The sequence below is a fragment of the Lynx canadensis genome, chromosome X, assembly GCF_007474595.2.
Source record: "Lynx canadensis isolate LIC74 chromosome X, mLynCan4.pri.v2, whole genome shotgun sequence".
Classification (NCBI taxonomy): Eukaryota; Metazoa; Chordata; class Mammalia; order Carnivora; family Felidae; genus Lynx; species Lynx canadensis.
This window is the reverse complement of record NC_044321.2, coordinates 79,028,362-79,041,839: the sequence shown is the minus strand read 5'-3', so window position 1 is coordinate 79,041,839 and position 13,478 is coordinate 79,028,362. Positions and strand designations below refer to the sequence as shown.

The window sequence follows — 13,478 nt, the reverse complement described above, 5'->3', positions numbered from 1 at the left end:
AAATGTTCATTAAGTGAATTTCTACAGGATGCCTTGTGCTCTCAAACTTTGTACATCTAAAACCAACTTTTTTTTTTTTTTTTTTTCAACGTTTATTTATTTTTGGGACAGAGAGAGACAGAGCATGAACGGGGGAGGCGCAGAGAGAGAGGGAGACACAGAATCGGAAACAGGCTCCAGGCTCTGAGCCATCAGCCCAGAGCCCGACGCGGGGCTCGAACTCACGGACCGCGAGATCGTGACCTGGCTGAAGTCGGACGCTTAACCGACTGCGCCACCCAGGCGCCCCCAAACTTTGTACATCTAAATCCAAAGATATTATATGCCTTCCAAAACTACCTCCTTCCCTTTCATGTTCAAAGGTACCATCATTCTGAGCCATGCTGAGAAATGGCTCAGATCTTGATCTCCTGATCCTTTCCTTAATCCAGTTTAGGTACCAGATCCTGTCAATTCTTCCTTTATAATTTCCACCAAAACCTGTCCTTTCACTTTTTCATCCCCACTGCCACCTCCTTAGTTTAGGACAGTGGTTCTCAAACCTTTTGGTCTCAAGACTCTTTACGTTCTTAAAATTTAGAGGATCCCAAAGAGCTTTTGTTTATCTGGTTTATATCTATAGATACCCACCATATTAGAAATTAAAACTGACAAATTTAAAAATGGTTATTAATCCATTAAAAAATAATAAACCCATTACATGCTAACATAAATTACTTATTTTATGAAAAACTACTAATTCTCCAAAAAAAAATGACTAGAGTGACATTAATGTTTCAGACTTAATAGAATACGGCTGGATTCTCTGCTTCAGCACTAAACCTGGTTTGTTTTCACTGAAGTAAATGAAGAAAATCCAGCCTCACAGACATGTAGTTGAAAAAGAAAGGAATATTTTAATAGCCTTTTCATAAAACGGTGTATATTAGTCTTGATAAGTGGTAGTCTCTTAAGGGTTAGCTGCAATGTGGAATCTGAAACCTTATCAATGAACTCTTTGTACTGTTCTATTAAAATTCATTGGTGTATAAAATTAAAGTCTATTGAAAAAACATTAAAGAAATAGTCTTTTGAAAAAGTATTATGTAAATAAATAAAATTCATTGATATATCTTGCATTTTGAATGGATCTTTTACCCATGTATAATTTTATAACATCATACTTAGTCATCTGGAAAAGACTGGTTTATTGAGTTATACCAAGCTTCCAAATATTGACACATTTCATTACAATTCACATTTATTATTACTGTTACCAATCTCATCAGAAAAGTTTAAGTATTGGGAAGCTGTCAAGTTCACAGTGGTAGATACAAATTTTCCCAACTCATAATTTTCACTTGAAAGCTCAAATCAGTGGGAACAAATACTTCAAGTTGTTTCCTTTGAAATGACAGGCTGGCTTTTCATTTTTGAGAAAACATCTGCCAAATACCCACATCTGAATAACCATAGTTTAAACGTCAGTCATTCAAGTAAAAATGGTATTCCATGAAGAAAGCAGCTAGTTTAGCACACAACTCAATCACATAAGTGCTATTCCTCAGGACAACAATTATACTTTAGTACACAGAAGGGATTTATTTGTACTTCCTATTTCATCACACAGAATATTAAAAACATGTCTCAAAGGTTGAAATTTAGTAAAATTAATGCATTATTTTTTACTGCTTCATTTGAGACATTAAGAGAAACTAGCATTTTTGTTTTTTACTACAGTGAAGAACAAAATGACCATTAATACAGTTTGGCCCCACTGCCCTGATTCTGGCTAAGGCACCAGTGAGAGAGTGAGAGAGAAAGAGAGAGCACAAACTGGGGAGGGGCAGAAAGAGAGAGAGACACAGAATCGAAGCAGGTTCCAGGCTCCAAGCTGTAAGCACAGAGCCCAACGCGGGGCTCGAACTCACAAACCATGAGATCATGACCTGAGCTGAACTCAGACGCTTAACCAACTGAGCCACCCAGTTGCCCCTCAGGCACCAGTTATATTCACCATTACTTTATAGCACCATCAGTGCAAATGCCAACACAATGAAAATAGCAGATAATATCTTGACATTGCTATGAAAATAATTTTGACTTCTCAGAACTCCTGAATCAGGGAGACTCAAGGGGCCCACAAATCATATTTGAGAATTTCTAGTCTAGGACTTCATCACTTTATACCTGGATTATCATATTAGTCTCCTAACTATTCTTCCCAACACTAGCCTCTCTCCTTATTCATATTGTTTGGCATACTAAACACAACTTCCAACAATTCTGCTTTCAACATGTTCTTCCCAAAAATTATCACTGATTTCCCCATTGGATAGAGGATAAAGTTCAAATTCTTTAGCATCACCTTAAGACCTCTACAATCTTTCCTCATCCAACTTTTTCAGCCCTACCTTCCACCACTGCCTGACACAACTGTAGTTAAGTCAGACTGATCTATTGAAGTTCTCTGGGAACAAAATTTACACAGCTAACAACTTTGCTTGAAATGTTCCTGTCATATGAAATAATATTTCCTTTTATCAAATCTCACATCCTATTCAACCTTCAAGGACTAGCTTGACACCCACATACTTTATTTATGATGCTTTTTCTAATCACTCTGGTTTACAGTGCTCTCTTCCTTCCTGGAAAAGTCACAGCAATTATTATCCCCACATTGTCATATACTATCTTTGATAATTTAACTCTTAAGGTATTATTTAACTTTATGTACTTTCCTTAATCCCCCAACTGGATTTTAAATACCTGGAATACAGAAACTCTCTGCTAAACTTTTAATCTTCTACAGTGCCTAGTACAATGCAACAAATACAGTGAAAACATCAATTTTTAAAAGTAAAATCAATGAATGAATTTCCTTTCCAAAGCCAAGAGGAATTTCGTTAAATGAATGATTCACACGGTCTACGAACTACTGATGGCCCTTGAAAGTCTTCCAGGTGGACAGTAGATTGATTTCTTAGAGTTACTAATGTTTTCAAGGGGAATAATTATGCTATTTCATCAAAATCAGTCCACTAGCATCTCATCAAAAGCAATCCTCTCCTCATTAATTCTGATGAGGTTTTTGCAGTGGTAATACAAGAAAATGTAGAATAAGTGACCCACAGGACTCTGTTAAAGTGGTTTTAAAGGGAAAAGATTACAATCACTGCCCTAAATTAGCAGAGACTCCAATATGGAGTCGATTCTACCTGTAACATTTTATTTCCTTAAAAGAAAATATAAAGCAAATATGGTAAAAACTTTGTTAATATGAAAGACAGGTGCAAGAGTGTTATGCTTTATACTTTTCTATATGTTTAACATTTTATTTTTAATTTTTTTAATGTTTATTTTTAATTTTTTTGATGTTTATTTTTGAGAGAGATAGTACAAGCAGGGGAGGGGCAGAGAGGGAGACACAGAATCCTAAGCAGGCTCCAGGCTCTGAGCTGTCAGCCCAGAGCCCGATGCAGGGCTCTAACTCACATGTTGTGAGATCATGACCTGAGCCGAGGGGAACACTCAACCAACTGAGACACCCAGGAGCCCCTTTTTTAAAAATGTTTATTACTTATTTTTTGAGAGACAAAGAGAGAGAGAGAGAAAGAGACAGAGCATGAGCTGGGGAGGGGCAGAGAGAGAGGGAGACACAGAATCCAAAGTAGGCTCTGGCTCTGAGCTGTCAGCACAGAGTCCAACATGGGGCTCAAACTCACGAACCATGAGATCATGACCTGAGCCAAAGTCAGAGGCTTAACCAACTGAGCGACCCAGGTGCCGCTGACTATTTTAAAATAAGGAAAAACAGGGGCAACTAAGTGCCTCAGTCGGTTAAGCCTCCAACTTCAGTTCAGGTCATGATCTCACGGTTCATGAGTTCAAGCCCCGCATCAAGCTCTCTGCTGGCTATCTGCTGTTGGCATAGACCCGGCTCTGGATCCTCTGTCCTTCTATCTCTCTGCCCTTCCCTGCTCGCGTTCTCTCTCTCTTTCTCTCTCTCTCTCAATAAATAAATAAACAAACAAACAAACTTAAAAAACTTAAAAAAAATATTTAAAATAAGGAAAAACAGGGCACTGGGGTGGCTCAGCCGGTTGAGCATCCAACTCTCAGTTTTGGCTCAGGTCATGATCTCATGGGTTCATGAGTTTGAGCCCTGTGTCTGACAGCGCAGAGCCTGCTTGGGATTTCTCTCTCTCTTCCCTTCCCCAGCTCATGCGCGTGTGTGCTCTGCCTCACTCTCTCAATAAATAAATTAACATTTAAAAATAAATAAAAATAAGGAAAAACTCATTGTGTGGCACTTTGACGCACACATCATGTGTCAATATACAAGAGCGTACCATTTGATTGATTCATAATGTCCAATTTTTACTTACCAGTGCATCATCTTCCAATGAGGCAAAAAAGAAGCCATAGAGTAAGTTAATTTGCTCCTTGTGATCAATGAAGTCAAACATAGCAACCAGCCAACGATAAAAAAGTACCTATCAAGAGACAAAATGCTTATCTTTAGAGAAATATAACTGGCACAGGAGAGAGCTTAATTGCCCACTCAGGGCTATTTTAGAAGCCTCTAGCACAAAGTAGGATAATAGATTTTATATCTCAGTAAAAAATTTCTGCTTGAGCAGAGTCCCTGCATCAAGTTATATTGTTCCAAAACCACAAGCTTTCCACAAAAAGCCACTGCCATTACTCCATAAGTGGCTCTTCCTTGCCAGCCCTTAAGTGGTTCTGAAGGACTTATCATCAAAGTGTTTAAAAAGATTACCTTGGTGCTACCAGAACACTTGCCAACACAAAGCCAGGAGACTGCCTTAACCACAGAATCTTCTGATATTAGAGTTGTTGGAATCATGCACTTCAATATCCGAGTGTTTACAACATTTCCTGGAAAGCAGACAAAACTGCAAATTAAACTATATTTTAGAATCTTGTTTATTACTTTACTATTATTCACTTAGTCCAAAAAAATCTCACTGTATACTGAAGGCAATAAACAGTGAGTAATATTTGATAGATCTCTTATCATCATTTCAAAACATAGTTTCAAAAAAAATGTACCTTTAACTTCTAATATAAACTATAAAGCAAATTCTTTGACTCTATATTTATATTTAAAAAGGGAGGATGAGTACAGGGTTTCTCTTTGGGGTGATGAAAATGTGTGGGAATTAGAGAGTGGTGATGATTGTACAACTCTGTGAATATGCTAAAAAAAATCCTGAACTGCATACTTGAAGAGTGAATTCTATGGAATGTGAATTATACTTCAAAAAAAGCCTTACAAATTTCAAAGATTATTTTTTATTTAGTTATTTTTTAATGGCACAATAGATTCTTATTTAAAGCTACAGACAGACATCTTGCATGAGCTGCTTCATTTAAGAATAAATATATTTGTATTCTCCATCCCTCCCAAAAAGTGGGGAGGACAGCAGAATGAAACAGCTATTCTTGGAATTAGCTGGCTGTAATATCATTCTATACTGGTCCAATCTTTCCATCATACTCTCTGGCTTCCATGGTATTCTCCCATCTGGTAATAGAAGTGATGCTGCAAATAGCTTTGTATACACCCTATATCAATTTCTGCTTATGAAGGTTTCAAGAATTAAATGCATATCTCATCAATTTTTTTGGTACGTAAACATTGTTTCATTTGCATTATAATGTGGTAATCACACCAGTCACTGAAAAAACAACTATTCTCAACTTCTCATGCAAATAGAATTTTCAAAAGCATCTTGGATCCATGTCTTTTTTTTTTTTTTTTTCAACGTTTATTTATTTTTGGGACAGAGAGAGACAGAGCATGAACGGGGGAGGGGCAGAGACAGAGGGAGACACAGAATGGGAAACAGGCTCCAGGCTCTGAGCCATCAGCCCAGAGCCCGACGCGGGGCTCGAACTCCCAGACCGCGAGATCGTGACCTGGCTGAAGTCGGACGCTTAACCGACTGCGCCACCCAGGCGCCCCTGGATCCATGTCTTTAACCACTGTTTCACATGCATTACAGTGTGCTGATCACATCCATTCACTATAATAACACAGTTCTCACTTCTGCAATTAGCATTCTTAGAAATTATCTTATACAGTTTGTTTTAGATGTATTCTAGAATGATGATCACATCCATTTATGGAAATAACACTGATCTTAACTTGGCCCGTAGGTAACATCCTCAGAAATATCTTACACACATCTTTTTTTTTTCCCTGAGGGTGAAGACCTCTATTTATTTTTTAAATAAAAATTACATATATTTAAGATGTATAGCATGATGATATCATACGCATATACATAGTGAAATGATTACTACAGCCAAGATAATTTACAATTATCTCCTCACATTGTTAACATTTGTGTGTGTGTGGTGAGAGCACCTGAAATCTACTCTCTGACCAAATTTCTCATATTCAATACAATATTATTAACTATTGGGGCACCTGGGTGGCTCAGTCAGTTGAACATCTGACTTTGGCTCAGGTCCTGATCTCACTGTTTGCGAGTTCAAGCCCCACATCGGGCTCTGTGATGACAGCTCAGAGCCTAGAGCCTGCTTCAGATTCTGTGTCTCTCTCTCAGTCTCTCCCCCACTCACACTCTGTCTGTCTCTCTCTCTCTCTCAAAAATAAATAAACATTAAAAACAATATTAACTATAATCATCATGCTATACATTAGTCTCTAAATTTATTCATTCTACATATACCTCAATTTCTACTCCATCATTCTGTGGAGAAGGAAGGAAGCAGTGATGGCAGGTGATGAATCACAAGAATAAAAATCTCTCTATTCCACTATGGTTCCTTGTTTTCATTTCTCTTTTCTCCCTTACTCCCATCCCCAACTATTCTAAAGTTTAAAACAGTCTGACCACTAACACTTCACACATGTACCAAATTCAAAGGGTGAATTCAATAGACTTAATACTTACTTCCCAGCAACTTTTTAATTTCTAAAGTGTCTGAAGTCCTTTTTTCAAAACTTTATTAACTTTGAGAGAGAGAGAGAGAGAGAGCACGCGCGCAAACAGGGGAGAGGCAGAGAGGGAGAGACGGAATCCCAAGGAGGCTCTACACTATCAGCACAGAGCCTAACACAGGCTCAATCTCATGAACCATGAGGTCATGACCTGAGCCAAAATCCAGAGTCAGAAGCTTAACTGACTGCACCCCAAAGTCCTTTTGTACTTAACTATGAAATTTGTAGCACACCTGCCCCTGAATATGCATTTCAACTTAGCAAAAGAGCTATATGTAAAGATATAGTAGTGATGGAGGGTATCACAGAAATAACGAAAAGGAGAAAAACAATTAAGGAGGCCACATATGACATCTCCAATTCCAGCTTAACAGAAAAATGAAGTTAGAATAGAAAGAAAGAGATTATTTTTAAAATTGCCATATACTAGTTTCCAAGGCTGAGGCATGCATTTGCCACAAGACCTGACAAACATCATGAAAACCTTCTAACCATTACTTTCTAAGATATCAAAAAAAGAGAAATTCCAAAATAGAAAATACTTGTATATTCCATACATGTTTTAAGGGGAGAAGAAATAGAATTGACAATAGACACTGATTAGTTAAACATGGATTCCTGGAGGGGCGTCTGGGTGGCCCAATCGGTTAAGTGTCCAACTTTGGCTCAAGTCATGGTCTCCTGGTTCATAAGCATCAGGCTCTGTGCTGACAACTCAGAGTCTGGAGCCTACTTCAGATTCTGTGTCTCCCTCTCTCTCTGCCCCTCCCCCACTTGTGCTCACTCTGTCTCTCAAAAATAAATAAAACATTTAAAAAATTAAACATGGATTCCTGGAAAGATATTAGAACCAAAAAATTTAGGGGCACCTGGGTGGCTCAGTCGATGAAGCATCCAACTTCAGCTCAGGTCATGATCTCGCAGTTCATGAGTTCGAGCCCCAAGTTGGGCTCTGTTCTGACAGCTCAGAGCCTGGAGCCTACTTTGAGTTCTGTGTCTCCCTCTCTCTCTGCCCCTCCCCCACTCTCATTCTGTCTCTCTCTGTGTCTCAAAAATAAATAAAACGTTAAAAAATAAAAGAACCAAAAAATCTGAAACCGCTTAAAAGAAGAGCCAATTTTATCAGGTCAAATTTCACTTTGTGGTTAAACACAGAGAATTAATCAAGTAAAGGTAGAGAAAATACCTGCGAGTCATATTTTGGTTTCAGCTAGTAATGTGTTGTTGCTTTAAAACATACACCCCTGAAAACATGATGCTAGGGTATACACAAAGGAACCCAATATGCAAGGGCCAGGAAATAACATATAAAGCAACCAGTTTTGACAGATGTCTTAACAGTTCAAAAAAAAAAAGTAGAAAGCCCAATAGCAGTGTGGTACAGTATAAACACTAGAAGGGGACTTAGAAGATCGAAGTTCCCCAGTTCTAACTCTGACATTAAGCAAGTCTCTTTAACCACTCTGAGTCTCAGTTTCCTCACCTTTAAAATGAGGATGTTCAAGGCCTTAAATACCTTCCGAGTCTGAATTTGGATGAGAGTAGGTTAAAAGGTTCTTGTCAAGTAAAAAAGAATACGGGTCAGGTGTTATTTCTTTCTAAGAACCTCTCCCCCTCCATTCAAAATGCACTTAGAGGAGGAAAGAAAGCATTTCCACAAAAACAAAAGCATATTGTCTGTTAGATCATAGACACTATAAAGGAACCAGTATCAACAGGGACTTGTCATAGGCAAGTAAACCTAAAAGCAATGAAACAGATCAAGTGATCTCTTAAGCTGCCTTCTAGCAGCATTATTTAAAGTATTATCTATGCTTCTTAAGAGAAATACTAAAAATGACTCCCATATATTTGGAGATAAGAGTTTATACATTCTATTTGTAAAGTCATGTGATAACTAACCATTCTCAACATATGCACACAGAAACTTTTGGTTCATAAGGTAGCTTGAACACAAGAAAGGTCCATTTTATAATCTTACCAGATTGGCTTTATGAAGAGAATAGTACAAATAAGGAACTACAGCTGATACCAATAAACAATCTAATTCAAAGTCTGGAAACTGATGCAAGTCTGCAAAACTAACTGCAAACTGATGACAAATGTATCCCCTTGACATACCAAATTTGCCACTAAGTGCCACATTTAGTAGAATGTCAATTCCTTCTGGAGCTAAGCCACTCTTCCAAGCCACATTTTCCACAGTTTTCAAGTGTTTTTCCAAGGTTTTATCTCTACTCCGTGAAGTTTCAACAGGACCTGGAAAAAGGAACAATATTAAATAGTGGGACCTTTAAAATTCTTTCAGTCTTCAACCTCAACAGTTGCAACTTGGGATACTATAAAGAAATAGCTTTATGTTAAAAATGTCTTCCCCAAAATGTTTCAAAGCCTTTAAAATTCTACAATATTTAACAGCAATGGAGCAATAGCACCTTCAGTGAGGAAAACTGAATCATGCTCTGGCATCTCTGATCTAAAGTAACTAAAAGCACTAAACTTAGACTATAAGCTGATCCAATACTAGAGCAGTAGTTCCCAAACTCTGCTGCAAATTGTAATCACCTAAGGAGACTTTTAGAAATCCTGATGCCCAGACTGCATTCCACACCAATAAAATCAGAATGTCTAATGTTTTTTTAAAGATTCTCAGATAATCCCAATGTGCAGCAGTTAGGAAACCACACTGCCAAGAGTTTGTTTTGTTGTTGTATCCCTAGTACCCAACATACTGACATTAGTAACTGCTCAATAAATGCCTATTAAATAAAAAAAAGCATGAATGAACAAAAATATGCTTTCCTTTAAAAACCCATAAGGGAGCACCTGGGTGGCTCAGTGGGTTGAGCATCCCACTCTTGGTTTTGGCTCAGGTCGTGATGTCCCAGTTCATGAGTTTCAGCCTCACAATGGGCTCTGTGCCGATGGTGCTGGGCCTGCTTGGGACTCTCTCTCTCTCCCCCCACCTCTGCCCCTCCCCTGCTCATGCTTTCTCTCTCTCTCTCAAAATAAATAAAGTTAAAAAAATATTTAAAAAATTAAAATCCATAAGTAAAAGGTGTAGGATATTTTTTTACAGAAATAGAACTTTCATAAGAAAAATTATCTGTCTTACCTTTCTCAAAGTATCTCACTGCTCTTTTCAGAGCATCTTCTGCTTCATCATCAGCATGTCCATAATCTTTCACTGGATCGTTTTGTCCATGTTTTAAGCTGCACTTTGAGTCATTTAGGTCCTCTTCTTTCAAGGCCAAGAGATTAGTCTTATAACTATCACTATCTTGTGAAGTCCTCTTTTGTGCCTTAGAGTCCTTAACTCTCTTTTGAGGTGACATTATTGCACATGTTCTATACAGAAACAAGTGTGAAGTTACCATTAAACAGGCAAAGCATCCCTTTTTACTCCACAAAGACAGGAACCATATCTGCCTGGTATTCCCAAACATTCAGTACACGATAACTATCACACAAGCAGCATACACATAAAATACCTGACAACAATCCTGGCAACAAAGTCTATAGGTTAACTTGCACAGAAAGCCCTTGACCTAAATAGGAATAGGGAGAAACAACTCTCCAAGGTAACATTTACCAGTTGAACTTGACTTATTGTGGAAAAAGAGTACAAGCAACATAGCAAGCTCTCTTAAAATGGCTCTATCACACAATAAGTCCAAAACTATTCCATCTCATACATTCAATCTCACTTTCTCCACTCACTCCTATATTTCTCCACCCTCCTTGATTTTGCTTTTAATCTTTTATGCTCGCCACTTTGTGAGTGCTAAATTAAAACTGCACAGTTCAAAAATCAAACTGGTGACCAAACTAAGGATTCTCACAACAGAATTATTCCCCATGAACTCATTTATTCCATAAATAATTGTTGATCAACTATATGCAAAGCACAGTTCTAGTTACCAGGGATAAGATAACAAAACAGTCAAGGTCTCTACCCTAATGAAACTTATGGGGGTAGCGTGGGGAGGAGTGTGAAAGAGGGGAGTGATACCATCTGATTTGTTGTAAGACCGTTTCAGCTGCAGTGTGGCGAAAAGAATGTTAGGGGATCAAGGAGTGAAAACAGACCAATTTTTAAAAGTCTTGCAGAAGTCCAGAAGACATATAACTGTAGTCTGAACTAGGCCTAAAACAGCGGTGGAAGAGGTAGAAAATGACTGATATGCTTTGGAGATGGACTGGGCAAGGCTGTGATAAAAGAACTGGATGTAGGGAAAGAAAGGCTAAGAGAGGAACCCAGAATGCCTTTTAAGTTTTGACCTCAAATAGGAAAAACTAAGGAAATGGTCGGAAAGACAGTTACTCAATCCCACCTCCCTACAACATATGAGGCCGGAGCAGGAGAGCAATACGTATATCTAAGCCAATGGGAAGTTCTAGGTTCTGAGTAGTTTCCTAGGGTACTAGAAAAGAAGCGAGGGATAGCAGCTTCTGAACCCATCCAGTTTAACCGTCCCATCATCGCTTCCCATGAACCCGGCCCTTCACAGCCTGCCCCAGCAAAGAGCGAACTTGGCCATGGCGACTCACCCACTAGACAGATACCTGGGCTGGGGAAAAATCCGACCCCAGCCACACCTTGTAGGAGAGTCCTGCTCAGAAATCAGGAGATTCCCTCCGCTCTGAGGGCCCCCATTTCGCGCAGCCTTTAAAAGTACCTCACCTGTTCGAGCCCCGTGTGCTGACAGCTCAGAGCCTGGAGCCTGCTTCCAATACGATGCCTCCCACTCTCTCTGCCTCTCCTCTACTCACGTTCTGTCTCTCTTTAAAAAAAAAAAAAAAAGGAAAAGAAAAAGAAAAAGAAAAAGAAAAAGAAAAAGAAAAAGAAAAAGAAAAAGAAAAAGAAAAAGAAAAAGAGAAAGTACCTCACCTAACACGCTCCTTCTTCAAAGCCTCCAGAATTCAAACACCGCCTCCTAGATTCAAATAAATGGGCCCCGCCCCGCGCATGCGCTTCTGCGGAGACCCAGTCCGCCGCCAGGCAGAGAGGCGCGCTTTGCTGAAGCCTGATTGGTTGCGTTTCAACTCAAGGACGCGAGGCCGTGAGCGGGCTGACGCAGACCCAATTCCGGAGAGCCGCTCCCCCCCCCCCGCCCCGGGCAGGGGGGGGCGTGTGGGCCGTTGCTGCCAGAGCTAGCTGATTGGCCGTTGCTGCCAGAGCTAGGTGATGGCTAGCGCTCCCACTGTCTTGATAATGTTTGCCTTTGTTATTTTGCTTGAAACCCGACAATTAGTGTCTCGATTCCTGAATTTAACAAGAGCAATTCAGTTATAGTGATCATTTTGCCCAGATTGACCCCAATGTCGGGACTTTGTAGAAAAACATGAAACTGCAAACTTAGCAATAAAGGCTGCTTCTCCCTTGCTGTACAAGAGACTTAGGTTATGAAGCTGTCGCTTTTCCCAGGTGAAGCAAGGGGGTGGGAAGAAAGGACAGCTGGATCTGCCCTCTTTATACCGAGGTTGGGCAGCCATATCTACCAGGGTTTGCTAGAAACCTGTGTCCTAAAGTAGGTGTGGCACCTTGCACGTAACCCGCCAGGCAACACGTAAAGATTTCTAACTTTGGGGAATCAGTGAGTTTTAAAGAAACTGGCTAAAACAGCAACATGGGCTTAGTCTGAGACCTGAGTTTAGTCCCTAGTTTAATCTCTTAACTAGAGTAGGAATTAGAGAGGAAAGGTAAACTGAGTGGCTCTCACTGATTTTTTTTGAGGCCAAAGCATACCCATAAACTGTAGGCAAAACTGTAGGAGAAAACTGAAATCTTAGGAAGAAATGACGAATCAAAGATTAAGTTGATATATTTTGGAAAATGACACAGAAATTACTATTGACTGCATCTCATGATTTTCGGAGTACTTTCATGAACTGTTGTTTAATCATGCATAAGAATTTAATGTTTGATATTTGCTATGACAGCTGCTCCTATCTAGTAAAACTGAAAATTTCTCAAGAGTCATTTTTCATACTTTTAATGATTTCATAGACCCAAATGTGAATTGGAAGGGATTTTAAACCTTCAATCCCCTTCCCTTTTGTAGATGGTGAAACTGGGGCTCTGAGTGGTGAAATAACTTTACTAATATGACAGGTCTGTGGCATTGGAATTTGTGCCACTTTGTGGACACACACAGTGAGAGAACACTGGTTCACCTTTATTTAATATACCTGCAATTTTCTCTGAAATCACTCTTCCACCTTCCCTTGGCATCATCTAGTGAAACAGAACTCCAAAAACCTGAAAATTGTATTGATCCTAATTCTATGGCTTTCTGTTTTATATGCTGACATCACAAAATTGTGGGGAAACTTAAAATGAGATTGGAAAGTTGGTAACCTCGTTAGTATATTAAGTGATTATACTTCTCCTTCTCTTTCTTCTCCCTTATCCAGAATCAGAAATAAAAGAGCCTGAATCGCTTGATATGACCCTTTCTTCCCAGATTTTCATTATTTGTCCAGGCAGTTTCCTCCAAAT

At 39.1% G+C, this 13,478-nt stretch overlaps 1 protein-coding gene across 1 annotated transcript in view; it reads right to left on the bottom strand.

The window, feature by feature from the left end:
• Nucleotides 1-10,349, bottom strand: part of CENPI (centromere protein I) — a 78,896-nt gene extending 68,547 nt beyond the window's left edge. Inside the window, exons 1-4 of the mRNA XM_032592227.1 lie at nt 10,092-10,349; nt 9,098-9,235; nt 4,763-4,881; nt 4,368-4,475 (exon numbers count right to left, since the gene is read on the bottom strand). Coding sequence (XP_032448118.1) covers nt 4,368-4,475; nt 4,763-4,881; nt 9,098-9,235; nt 10,092-10,311 — 585 coding nt within the window. The 5' untranslated portion in view covers nt 10,312-10,349. The remainder of the gene's footprint in view (nt 1-4,367; nt 4,476-4,762; nt 4,882-9,097; nt 9,236-10,091) is intronic.
• Nucleotides 10,350-13,478: the final 3,129 nt, after the last annotated feature.